The sequence below is a fragment of the Triticum aestivum genome, chromosome 5B (genome assembly GCF_018294505.1).
Source record: "Triticum aestivum cultivar Chinese Spring chromosome 5B, IWGSC CS RefSeq v2.1, whole genome shotgun sequence".
NCBI classification, from domain to species: domain Eukaryota; kingdom Viridiplantae; phylum Streptophyta; class Magnoliopsida; order Poales; family Poaceae; genus Triticum; species Triticum aestivum.
The window spans coordinates 493,181,345-493,195,104 of NC_057807.1; the positions used below are offsets into that span (position 1 = coordinate 493,181,345).

Genomic DNA, 13,760 nt, shown 5'->3' on the forward strand with positions numbered 1-13,760 from the left:
ACCGACCACCACACCCATGTCGTCTACCGACAAGATAACAGCTGTTGATGGTGAGCTTTTGTCTCCCGCGGATGCCACAGAGTACAGGAGCATTGTTGGTGGACTTCAGTACTTGACGATCACGAGACCAGATATCTCTTATGCTGTTAACAGGGTTTGTCAGTATCTTCAGGCTCCCAGAGATACTCATTGGGCTGCTGTTAAATGCATTCTTCGTTATGTTCAGTTCACCCTGACATTTGGTATGCATATTCGGCCGACTTCCTCTCGGGTCCTTTCGGCCTTCTCTGATGCAGATTGGGCTGGTAGCCCAGATGACAGGCGATCCACGGGGGGTTATGCAGTATTCTTTGGCTCTAATTTGATCGCCTGGAGTGCTCGGAAACAGGCTACTGTGTCACGTAGCAGTACTGAAGCTGAGTACAAGGTTGTGGCTAATGCTACTGCAGAGATTATTTGGGTGCAGTCTTTGCTTCAGGAGTTGGGTTTGTCTCAACCACAGCCTCCTATTCTTTGATGTGATAACATCGGTGCTACATACCTTTCTGCAAATCCAGTATTTCATGCCCGAATGAAACACATTGAAGTTGACTATCACTTTGTACGGGAACGTGTATCACAGAAGCAACTCCAGATCAAGTTTATCTCATCTAAGGATCAACTTGCAGACATCTTCACTAAGCCTTTACCGCTGCCACAGTTTGAGGCTTGTAGGCGCAATCTTACCCTTCTCAGTTCTTTAGAAAGTGGCTAAGATTGAGGGAGGGTGTTAGACTATGTATAGCTTCTGTACCTATGTACGTATATGGTACATATTGTAACACAACCATTATATATAATGAGATAAGCCACCCCTAGAGGGTTTTGCTGGTTCCCCAAAACTTATTGTCTTACATGCTCCAGCCATTGTTTAGTTTTGCTACTGCTCTACATGTGCTTTTTCTGAAATTTCAATTGTTATTTATGGACAAACCTGGACCCTTGACCTACCCGACATCTTTATAACCCGCCAGTACAGTTGTTGGAAATCGGTCTAAATCCGGACCGGCCCCGGCTGAATCAGCTGATCAGTCGTCCATAGTAACTGGGAACACCTGTGAAACTACTCACAATGGGAAGTAATTTGGACTAATAACATGCATAGGTTACTAGTCTATATTACTACCTCCATAATGAGGAGTGACATATGTGTGGTGTCATGCAACATTTTATTTATTAGCTTCTAGACTTATCTTGTTTTGATATGTATGATGTTACTCATAGATGAGTAACTAGTCATGTTATTTAATTCATCTCTTTTCTTATTAAATCATTGTCACATAAGCAAATTTGCTGACTTGGACCTTATGTTACTGCTGAATTTACTCTATAGGCAGTCTGAAGCTCACCGGCCGATCTCACGGGCCAAGACAGCGCATCGATATTTCTCTTTCTACGGCCTACGTGCATGCATGTGGCATGCCCACAGCCAATGACGGACAATGGGGCTGTTTGGTTCCTGTCCTCGCTATTTTGTGCCTATAGCCTGAAGCTTCCTTGAGATATGACTGGGATGTGTTTGTTTGATGTCCTGAGAATGCGTAAAGTAGCCTGGCCTGGATGCACGACCAACGTAGTTAGCCTGGCTTGGCACCCTGGCTGCTTCATCAGCCTGGGCCAGGCGTCCCTTTTCCCACGCCTGGCGGGAGCAGGAGCTGCCTGGGATTGCTAATCCCTTCAATTAGCTAGTGACGTGACGTTTTCCATTCTAAATTAATACACCTTTTTCATCTGTCAGTTATTCTTCCGTACCAAGGCTGGAGGTCTTTGTTGGGTTTAGTCCCACATTGATTGTGGGAGGAGATATAACACGACTTATAAGACCGAGGGTGTCCCCTCCTAACAGGCTAGTCTTTTGGGGGAAGGGGACTCAAGACCTGAACTCACGGGTGGTCGGTCATGGTTGGTGGGCTGAAAATGCTGGTGTTAGCGGGCCCATGAGTGATCGATGTGTGAGGAAAAGATTGTTGGATTTAGTCCTACATCGGTTGTGGGAGGAGACATAACACGACTTAGGTCGGGCCTGGTTGACGCACATAACACGACTTAGGTCGGGCCTGGTTGATGCAGGTGGATCGAAAACGCTGATATAGCGATCCGAGATTGCGTCGTGCCTGGTCAGGCAGAAAATACCTACTCACTCAGGCTACTTTCAGGCACTATTTTCTACCAGGCAAACAGCCCAGGCCACGATCCAAACTACCCCAATTTCTTCGTACGTGCCATGGGAAGGAGATAAGATGGTCCACACTACACTATATATGATGCTGCTATACATGCTACAAGCTCCAAGCTTTCGCTATGATTACATAGCTTGTTCATTTCCCGTTGTCTTATTACCTTTGTTATACACTATTCACTATCTTTGGTACAAATTCTGTTGACAACACAAATGCATGTGGATTAACTAATAGTCCTTTCGTAGTACTATGCGTTCTCATGCATTATATGTTTCGCTCTCGATCACACCCCTCAACCATACATGCTACTAACGGCTAACAACTTGCTCCCTCTCCTGGACAAACGATATGTCGATTATCTAGTACAAAAAGGGTAAGCTAAAAATCTGAGTTTAGATTTTTAAGCATGATAAATCTAACTTTTTTATGGCAAATTTTGTTGTCACGAGAATGATAATTTGATTTCACGAACACGGCAAATCATTTAGCAAAAAACTGAACATGGCAAGGATTTGCCATGCTTGATAAAAGAATTTCGCCATTCTCGCGCCAACATTGTTTGTCATTCGGGCGTTCAGTTTACCATGCTAATAGTAAATATATGGTATATTCAGGTCTTATGAGAAGATAGAATATTGATAGGATTTACGATCATAACTTGTCTTGTAGGAGTACTTCAAATCTATCTTTTTTATCCCAGTCAAGGCTCAAAACAGTACACCACGTTACACCAATTTTTATTAGCTATGAAAAATTTCACAAGTAATGCTTACGAATATTCGTGGCTTGATTTATTCCATGGAAAATATCAGGACTGCATTTTTTTTACAATAAATATCAGGACTGCAAATTACAGTAAGTAGTAATACTCCGGAAAGAATGGCAGATGCGTTTACGTGCGGTGCGCAAACGTCGGTGAGCACAGCCTCTCGCATTTTCTACAGGGTCGATCGCTAAACCACCAGCCACCCCTACCTAGGCTCTAGGTATCTAGTAGCTAGCTAGGAGTTGTCGCGGAGCCTCTGGAGCAGAGCGCACTGGAGGACGCCGTCGTCCTGGAGCGCAGCGGGCACGTCGACGACGACGTCCTGCACCGTCACGCCCTCCACGCGGTTCACGCACGCGTGCTGCACCTGCAGCTCTAGCGACCTGAGCGCGCCCATCAGCCGCGCCGGCGCGTGTGGGGCTCCTCCCGCGCTCGTTACGCGCACCGCCGCCGCATCCTTCCCCACCATCCGCACCTCCACCACATCGTCGCCGGCCGGGTGGTGGATGGAGCCGGCGTGGCCGCTTCGGGACGAAGAAGCCGATGCGTTCGACACCTCCCAGTCCCATCTCGAGGCGGCCGCCTGCCGACCCTCGTCCTCGAGCTGCGCGACGCGGGAGCGTAGCTCGGCTATGTAGTCGGCGGCGTCGGCTAGGAGGGAGGCCCTGTCCATGCGGGACACGGTAGGCACGGCGGCGCGGAGATCGCAGAACCGGCGGTTCAGCTTGATAGAGTTAACCTTGTTGTCTAGGTATTCATCATGTTTATTTCGTCGCATTAGTTTCATTCATGCATGTAGTTGAAACTTTAGTTAGCAGCATGCACAAAGCTCCGAAGAGTTGCAGCGGCCGAGTCTTGTGGCAGATAGAGTGTGGAGGTAGAAGCGGACGCAGTTAGTCGAGATGTGCGTCAAGTGTGTCGTTGCGTGGGCAAGCTCCTAGTGTGCTACAGACTTGGGAATGACTCAAGCTTGTGACGTGCGTGAGCTGCTGGAGAAAGAAGCGGATCAAGCCGATATGTGTGGCTGGTCCGTTGTGGGCGCGTGCATGCAGAAGTGGAGTAGTGCGTGCATGCAGCTAGGAAGTTGGTTAGTGGGTTAGTGCGTGGGGTGTGTTGGTCGAGTGATTTGGCTATTAAAGCCCATGTATCTGCATTGTGTTTCAGTGTGAAGAAATACAGAAAAGTGGCAAAGTTGTGTGTGCCAAAGTCTGTGTGTGCTCTTCTTCTACCTTCAGTTCGTGAGAGTCTTCTTCTTCCTCCGGCTGCGCCAACATTTGGTATTCAGAGCCATGGTGACTGAAGGTTCGCGCACTCCGTCGCCGGGTCGCCGCCGTGTCTCGGCCTCGCCGGTGGTGCGCCGAGGCCGGAGCCCGACGCGGCGTGGCTGCCGCGAGGTGGTGGTGCAGCAGGAGGTCGTCGTCTACCCGGCGCTGACGGCGACGAACTACTTCGAGTGGTCGCTGATCATGAAGGTGAACATGGAGGCCCAACGCGTGTGGGACGCCATCGAGGGAGGCGGGAGCTTCAGCCGGGACAGGGCGGTGCTTGCGGCAATTCTGCGAGCCGTGCCGGAGGAGATGCACTCCACGCTTGCTGTGAAGGCGACGGCAAAGGAGGCATGGGATGCCATCAAGATCATGCGGGTCGGCGATGCCCGCGTCCATGAGGCCAAGGCGCAGACTCTCCTCAAGGAGTTTGATGCTGTCCGCATGAGGAGCGGCGAGACCCTCGATGAGGTCGCCATGCGCATGAACGGGATCGCCAACAAGCTGCGCATGCTCGGCGAGAACCTCGACCAGGTGAAGGTCGTCAAGAAGCTTCTCCGCATCGTGCCGTCCAAGTATACCCAGGTAGCTATTGCCATTGAACAACTTCTTGATCTTAAAACCATGTCCATGAAAGAGCTTGTGGGAAGGCTCAAAACGGCGGAGGACCGGAGCGACTTGGATGAGGGCGCCAGCAACTACAACCAGGATGGTGGGAGCCGCCTGCTCCTCACGGAGGAGGAGTGGCTTGCTCGCCCTGCAGCGGCGCCGGCAAGAAGAAGGGAAACTTCGACATACGCAAGGTGCGTTGCTACAACTGCCAAGAGTACGGGCATTACTCCAAGGACTGCACCGAGCCAAGGAAGCAGCGGGCGCTTCTTGCCGCCGCGATGGCCGACGACGAGCCGGGGCTGCTGTGATACTACGGCATGGGAGTTCAAATAAACGACAACAAGTTTAAGGGGGTGATTGATAGAGTTAACCTTGTTGTCTAGGTATTCATCATGTTTATTTCGTCGCATTAGTTTCATTCATGCATGTAGTTGAAACTTTAGTTAGCAGCATGCACAAAGCTCCGAAGAGTTGCAGCGGCCGAGTCTTGTGGCAGATAGAGTGTGGAGCTAGAAGCGGACGCAGTTAGTCGAGATGTGCGTCAAGTGTGTCGTTGCGTGGGCAAGCTCCTAGTGTGCTACAGACTTGGGAATGACTCAAGCTTGTGACGTGCGTGAGCTGCTTGGAGAAAGAAGCGGATCAAGCCGATATGTGTGGCTGGTCCGTTGTGGGCGCGTGCATGCAGAAGTGGAGTAGTGCGTGCATGCAGCTAGGAAGTTGGTTAGTGGGTTAGTGCGTGGGGTGTGTTGGTCGAGTGATTTGGCTATTAAAGCCCATGTATCTGCATTGTGTTTCAGTGTGAAGAAATACAGAAAAGTGGCAAAGTTGTGTGTGCCAAAGTCTGTGTGTGCTCTTCTTCTACCTTCAGTTCGTGAGAGTCTTCTTCTTCCTCCGGCTGCGCCAACACAGCTTTTCGCGGCGCTGCCGCTCGGCCTCGACGTGACTGGGGGTGGGACCCTCCGGCCGCGGCCCCGGCTTCCGCCCACGCCGCTTCTTCGTTGAAGCCTGGAGGCTCGCCGGCGGCAGCTCGGAGTCCGGGGAGAGCGACCAGCTCCCCTCAGGCCACAAGTAGTCTCCCTCCTCGCTCTTGGCCGCCACGACGACGTCGCCGAGCAGCCATTGATCGGGGACCTCGCAGGAGGTAAACTCGAGGACCTCATAGTGGTTCTCGTCCGCAGTGGCGAGCTGGGGAGGCGGCGGCGGTGGCAAGAAGGATGAGCACGGGGAGAGCAGCTCCTCCATATGTTTTGCTGCTCCCCTGACCGAAGAGCTCGAAGTGTCTCCCAGTCCCGGGAGTCGGAAGCGTCGGTATTACCTGGTACAGTAAAAGGGGTCTACTAGTGTGCCAAGCTATCGTCTGGCCCATCTGTCTCATGCAAAAGATCTATAGGCCTGGTGCAATGGAGACAAAGAGATTGGCGGAATCACTGTTGAGTCGAATATCTCCAATGTGTATATGCCCGATCTGTATTTTGTCTCCGCTGTTTTGGGATTTGATGTTTAACTGATGATGCCCAAGCAATCCGGCGTGCCCGTCGGTGCACTAGATAGCTAGCTTTTCCGTAGTGCCGGGCCTGCCGGCGAGGGGCGCGAAGCCAGGCAGGAGACTGTTTAGGATCAGTTTAGCTAGATGACAATCGACTGAATTTAAAACAGGGACCAGTCGATTTTCAAGGGTTGGCCGGAGTGAGCCGGAGGTAAGGAAGGAGAAGGAAGGGGCTCGCCGGAGTGCTACCCCATTATCTATCTTAGGGTTTCGGGTGGCGGCGGTGGTGGACAGCGGTGGTGGGGGCGGTGATGCACTTCGCCGAAGAAAAAAACTAAACGCGGCCGAATCTAGAGGGATGGCCGAGGGTGGCGACTAGACAGACGGTGGGGGCGGTTCCGGGGAGGTCAGGGCGGCGAGGCTGCGCGGGAGCGCCGCCGGCTGCGGGTGATGGTCGAAGGTGGTGGTCGAAGGTGGTTCGGCCGGCGGCCCGAGCGGCATGTGAAGAAGAAGGAGAAAAGCTGGAGGTAGAAGAAAGGCCAGGCGCCATTGGATATGGATCGGACGTTCAATATTGACCGATTGGCCCAATTTCAAAAACTCAGTCGACTGATGTGTAGTCTAACCCGTTTAGGATTCATAGGGCTGGAGGTGTCAATTTCGGGAAGGAGAATTGGGAAAGAAGAGGCGCATCAAGATTTGTGAAGTACACGTGGCATTTTCTAAACAGTCTTACAAGATGAAACGTGAGACCAGGTCGTATAGTATTATTTTCCCATGGCTCTTACGCCTTGGCCCCCTTTTTTATAGGAAGGCCTTCACGGCTAGCTTTATTAACTCAAATCGAACTTACATCATCTGCTAACAAAAGAATAATAAAGCTAGGAGGTGTATCCGACCAGAAAGTCGGTGGATTACTCCTCCTAAACCTAGCTAGCTCATGAGCAACCAAATTTGACTCCCAGTTACAATGTTCAACAAGTACCCTCCCGAAATTAGAAACTAGACTTCGACATTCATTAAGTATAGGTGCTGCAACCATTGAGCACTAGTAGACAACATGGCTTTGCTCACAGCTCGATATACACATTAGTCCCGGTTGCATTAGGAACCAGGATTAATGTGAGCATTAGTCCCGGTTCGAGCGGCTAAAGGCATTAGTCTCGGTTCAAATGAGACCTTTAGTCCAGGTTTGAGATACGAACGAACCGGGACTAAAGGGTGTGATGCCCTTTAGTCCCGGTTCGTATCTCAAACCGGGACTAAAAATAGACCTTTAGTCCCGGTTTGAGACACGAACCGGGACTAAAGGTTGCGATGCCCTTTAGTCTCAGTTCGTGTCTCAAACCGTGACTAAAGGGGTTCGTGTCTCAAACTCTACCCCCCCTTATCGCCATTTTAATTTAAAAGAAATAAAAGAAAATGGTAAAAACTTCAGAAAAAATAAAATCCTTCGAGATGTAGTTATATTACTACATTTACTAGTTAGTAAAATTTAAAAACTTAAATTTGGGCATGTTTTGCAAAAAAGTGTTATGAAAAAGTAAAACGGCTATAACTTTTGCATACGATGTCGGAAAAAAAAGTATAATATATCAAAATGTTCAGCACAAAAATCCACATTTGATTTTGACTGCCATAGGCCGTTTTGCAAATTTTTAGAATCCTCAAATTATAAAAGGAAAAAAAGTTATGCTCAGATTTCAGTTTTTTTTAATTTTGATCAAACGGTGGTCAAACTACTTATTCAAGAAATATTAGTGTTACTAAATAATTATTCAATAATATTAGTGTTACTAAATAATTATTTCGATTTTTTGAATTTTGGTCAAATCTGGTCAAACTACTTATTCAAGAAATATTAGTGTTAACAAATAATTATTGTTTTTTAGAATAATAGTTTCAAACTCAAACGGTTAAACGTGTGACTTAATGCTCAAACTAAACTCTTGGGGGTTAATAGGATTGACAGCTTACTATTGTCAGGAAAACAACAAGTGTAGACTTGAAAACGAGGGGGAATAGAACTCGGAAGTTAAGCATACTCAGGCTGGAGTAGTGAGAGGATGGATGACCGGCCGGGAAGTTAAATGATTTGGAATGACAAGGGATGATTAGAGATTAGAGATTAAATTGAGCAGTGATGAGGGGTGATTAGAGATCAAATAATTTAGGAAAAAAATCAAAACAAATTCAATTTTTCCCCAAAAAATAAAAAAAATCAAACAAATTCCTTTAGTCCCGGTTGGTGTTACCCCAACCGGGACTAAAGGTGGAGCTCCACACAGCGGCCACGTGGAGGACCTTTAGTCCCGGTACGTAACACAAGGGGACTAAAAGGGGCCTTTAGTACCGACCCTTTAGTCCTGACTTCAGAACCGGGACTAAAGGCCCGTTTTCTACTAGTGGAGTAACCCTCGTTCAAATTCAACGCCTCTACCATGGTCACATTATTAGTCTGGACAATTATGTTGGCACATCCAAGACTCTGAATAAGCATTAGCCCTTGACGCAACGCTTCTGATTCGGCCGAGACCACATTGGCTACATGCTCCATGCAAGCAGTTTATGTGGAGCCGTGTGTGCCGTGCGATGCTAGACGTACAGAGGATTTTTTTAAGATTTTACGGAGGTTTAGAATTGAAAACAAGATGAGGAAGGGCCTGTCCCAGTGAATTTAGAAGGGGAAGAAAGATTTAGTTAGGAAAGATCTGCAAAACGCCTGTAAAAAACCAGTGGTGTAGGATTATTGGTGTGTGCCGCTCTGGGATTATTGGTGTGTGCCGCTCTACATGTACAGGGAGTATCATGCATATGATACACGGTATCTTTATACGGTGATGTTATTGTGTAGTACTCCCTGGGAGGGCATTGCACAATGAAAGGTTTTTAAGGTAATTTATATAGTCATAGGGCTAGCAAATTGTTTGAGGAAGCATGTCAAATCATGTGCAAAAAATGTACCAGGCGGATTTGCCATCCTGGTTAAACAAAATTGCCATCCGCAAACAACACAAATTACCATGCAAATCGTTCGCAGTTGTCATGCCGCCCACGAACGTTCGCTGGTTAACCGGTCCTCTTTATAATGCATTGGTATATGTTGCTTGTAGCTAGCTTTCGCTTTGATTACACAACTTGTTTCTTTCCCGTTGTCTTTATTACATTTGTTATACCCTATTCACTATCGATGGTGCAATGCTGTTGACAACACAAATGCTTGCATCACATATTGGAATGGATTAATTAATTGTCCTATCATTATACTACACGTTCTCATGCATTATATGTTTCACTCTCGATTGCACCTCTCAACCATACACTCTACTAACGACTAACAACTTGCTCCCCCGATTCCCTGGATAAAGATATATTGATTCAAACATTCAAATCTGACCTGGTTAGCAAATTTGACAAAATCTAGAAGTTAAAAATTTGATGAAAGAACACTCTGCTTATAAGACAAGTTCTCCCCCAAAAGATTGCAATGGGTATTATTAGCATGGGTTGCTGGAACTTATGGATCCAAAGAAATGGCAACAAGAATGAAACCCCTGAAAGTGATCCCTGATGCTTTAAGAAGAAGCGGGATCTTATGCTGGCCAAGCATAGAGCCAAAGAGAAGAACAAAGAATGCCTTGATCAACATATTGCTTTCCTGTTCTGATTTTGTTTTATCTTTTGCTTGTACATAAATTTTGTTTATATTAATGAGAAGAATTGTTCTACAGTCACTGGGCAAAGAAAATTAAACATTCGTTTCGAACTTTAGTTTTCAGACAATGTGATATCATGTACAAATAATTTGTTGCATTGGAAAGAAGTAGGGATCGTTAGCTCTTTATGCTTCTGGCCAAAAATGGTTAGAAATTACATTTGTCAACAAATCAAAAGATATACTTTTAATAAAATATAATACTCCCTTCAATCCATATTAATTGTCGTTGACTAAGTACAAAAGGGAATACATAATTTCCTAGTTACGTTGAAGACATAAAATTTTGTGTCCAGCTTATAAGGCGAACTAGAGGGAGTAAGTATATTTGTACTTCTCGCTACATGTAGGGTTAGGTGATAGCCTGCAAGTGCATAGGGTTTAGTTGTAGCATTTTCGAAGTAGGAGTATCAATCTCACAAGAAGCACATGAATCATTCTTTAGCCCTTTGCAAAGTACGAACGATGTGCCTATAGATTGTAAGTGATCCAAAACAGTAATAATAGTAAGGTTGCAAGTGTAAAGGTGAATAAAATAAGCTGACATAAACGACAAGTAAAATGACTATGCTTGATACAAACAATTAAAAGAGTTCCAAGGGGGTCCAGAATCCCCACTAGTGTCCATCTATGGCGGTGCCTAAACACAAAGCTATTTCGTTGATCCTCTCACCGGATGGGCTCTGGTGGCTGGGTTCTGCCTTCTGGGCGAGTTTCTGGAGTCTCCGTATGTCTGACCCACGATCCGCTTCGATGTGGTGAAAATAGCTGATCTCCCAAAGGCGGCGGTTGTCGGTGTCAAAACCGGCGGATCTCGGGTAGGGGGTCCTGAACTGTGCGTCTAAGGCTAATGGTAATAAGAGGCGGAGGACACAATGTGTACCCAGGTTCGGGCCCTCTCGATGGTGGTAATACCCTACTTCCTGCTTGATTGATCTTGATGATATGAGTATTACAAGAGTTGATCTACCACGAGATTGTAGAGGCTAAACCCTAGAAGCTAGCCTCTGTTTATGATTGTTGTCGTCCTACGGACTAAACCCTCCGGTTTATATAGACACCGGAGGGGGCTAGGGTTACCCAGAGTCGGTTACAGAGAAGGAGATCTACATATCTGAATTGCCAAGCTTGCCTTCCACGCAAAGGAGAGTCCCACCCGGACACGGGACGAAGTCTTCAATCTTGTATCTTCATAGTCCAACAGTTCGGCCGAAGTATATAGTCCGGCTGTCCAAGGACCCTCTAATCCAGGGCTCCCTCAGTAGCCCCTGAACCAGGCTTCAATGACGATGAGTCCGGCGCGCTGATTGTCTTCGACATTGCAAGGCGGGTTCCTTCTCCGAACACTCCATAGAAGATCCTGAATATGAGGATCGTGTCTAGCTCTGCAAAATAATTTCCATATACCACCGTAGAGAGCACAATATTCCACAAATCTAATCTGCTGAAATCTTTTCATAGCATGACATCACGCCGCGGCCCGGTCATCATGAACCATTTTTCCCAGCCTGCCACTGCACGTGTTGCGAGGCAGTTTTATTGGCACGTCTTGTCGAAGCAGAGATCGTGTTCCCCTTATTACGGGATTCTCATCAATACGGGTGTGGGTAACCCAATCGTGCTTGTTAGTATGACTCCTCGATTTTAGGCAAGTTCCAAATGGCCACGCGGAGGATGCTTCATATTCACCCTCTTTATAAAGGGACCAAGGCCTGTCCTTTTCTTCCCACGCTCGATCCTTCCCTTCCCCCACCTCAAGTTCCAACACCCAAGGCTCAGGCTAAGCGCTTCGGATCTTCAACCATGTCCGGATCCAACCTTCAGGGCCGGTGGATGGCCTCCTCTATCACAGAGGAGGATATCAAGAAGCTTAGGGAGGGCAGGTATCTGACCGCCAAAATCCCGCACAGGTTGCCTGCTCAGGGGCAGGTCATCCCCACTCCCAAACCCAACGAGAGTGTCGTATTTGTTTCCCACTTCCTCCGAGGGTTAGGCTTTAGTCTTGATCCTTTTGTTAGAGGGCTCATGTTCTATTACGGGCTAGATTTCCATGATCTAGCTCCAGATTCCATCCTTCACATCTCGTCATTTATCATCGTGTGTGAGGCCTTCCTCTGCATCACCCCACACTTCGGCCTATGGCTCAAGACCTGCAATGTGAAGCCGAAGATGATCGACGGGCGACACGCGGAGTGCGGGGGCGCTATAATAAGCAAAGGCACCGATGCCCTATGGCCAAAGGGTTCCTTCCCGGAGGTGTCCGACTTATGGCAACGGGAGTGGTTTTACATCACAGCTCCCCGAGGCACAATGCGGGCGGCCGCCCCTGCCTTCCGCTCAGGCCCTCCGCCTCAACTGGCGTCATGGTTCAACAAGGGGCTGGACTGGGGGGGGGGGGCAGTTAATGACGTGCTAACATTGCAAAGCCGCATCCGAGATCTCCTCAAGAGGGATGTCAATCTTGTCAAGGTAATGCAAGTAATGCTAGTTTGTCGGGTCCTGCCATGCCAACATCGATCTCTCTGCATGTGGGAGTTCAACCCGGAAGGAGCGCGAACTATTCAACAATTCTTCGGCGTGACGCTCGAAGGGATGTATGGATTGTTCTTCGGATCACGAATAAAGTGTTCGGACACCATCGAGGATGCGGGTCTCAACTGCAACCGTCCAAATACCCAAGTAACTAATTCCGCAAATGAACATGCCGTCTTTATATTTGTCATAACATCATTCTAAAAAATTGCTCTCGGCCAGGACTGGATAAGAAAGGCGGAGAGGATCAAGTGTTCGTCCCCCCTTCCCGAAGTCTCGCCGGATCCTGTACTAACCAGGATGCTTGAGCGCGCACCCTATCAAGTGCCATCAGGAGAAGATTGTTAGGGAACGTAGTAATTTCAAAAAAATTCCTACGCACATGCAAGATCATGGTGATGCATAGCAACGAGAGGGGAGAGTGTTGTCTACGTACCCTCGTAGACCGTAAGTGGAAGCGTTATGACAACGTGGTTGATGTAGTCGTACGTCTTCACGATCCGACAGATCCAAGCACCGAACGTACGGCACCTCCGAGTTCATCACACGTTCATCTCGATGACGATCCCCGGACTTCGATCCAGCAGGGTGTCGGGGATGAGTTCCGTCAGCACGACGGCGTGGTGACGATGATGATGATGTTCTACCGACGCAGGGCTTCGCCTAAGCACCGCAACGATATGACCGAGGTGGAATATGGTGGAGGGGGCACCGCACACGGCTAAGGAACGATCACGAAGATCAACTTGTGTGTCTAGAGGTGCCTCCCTGCCCCCGTATATAAAGGAGGGAGGGGGGAGGTGCGGCCGACCCCCTAGGAGTGCGCCTGGAGGAGTCCTACTCCCACCGGGAGTAGGACTCCCCCCTCTTGCCTTGGTGGAGAAGGAAAGGGGGGAGGGGAAAGAGGAAAGGGGGGCGCCGCCCCCCTTCCTTGTCCTATTCGGACTAGGGCGAGGGGGCGCGCGGCCTGCCCTGGCCGGCCCTCCTCTTCTCCCTCATGGCCCATGTAGGCCCAATAACCCCCCCCCCCGGGGTGGGGGGGGGGGGTTCCGATAACCCCCGGTACTCCGGAAAAATCCTGATTTCTCCCGGAACGATTCCGATATCCAAATATAGGCTTCCAATATATCAATATTTATGTCTCGACCATTTAGAGACTCCTCGT

The 13,760-nt window shown here is 48.4% G+C and overlaps 1 protein-coding gene across 1 annotated transcript; it reads right to left on the reverse strand.

Moving 5' to 3' along the window:
- Positions 1-3,176: 3,176 nt before the first annotated feature.
- LOC123116582 (transcription factor bHLH14-like) lies at positions 3,177-6,249 on the reverse strand. The gene is made up of 2 exons (XM_044537521.1): positions 5,776-6,249; positions 3,177-3,713 (listed from the first exon to the last, which is right to left on the reverse strand). Exons 1-2 carry the CDS (start codon positions 6,102-6,104, stop codon positions 3,221-3,223), a joined length of 822 nt encoding a protein of 273 aa, XP_044393456.1. The 5' UTR covers positions 6,105-6,249; the 3' UTR covers positions 3,177-3,220.
- Between the last annotated feature and the right edge of the window lie 7,511 nt (positions 6,250-13,760).

Bases quoted from the DNA above. Each gene is read 5' to 3' on its own strand.
- LOC123116582 (XM_044537521.1), bottom strand. From the start codon at position 6,104: ATGGAGGAGCTGCTCTCCCCGTGCTCATCCTTCTTGCCACCGCCGCCG. The intron at 3,714-5,775 runs AAAGCTGTGTTG...GGTTAACTCTAT, and splicing joins GCCGAGCGGCAGCGCCGCGA to CAAGCTGAACCGCCGGTTCT.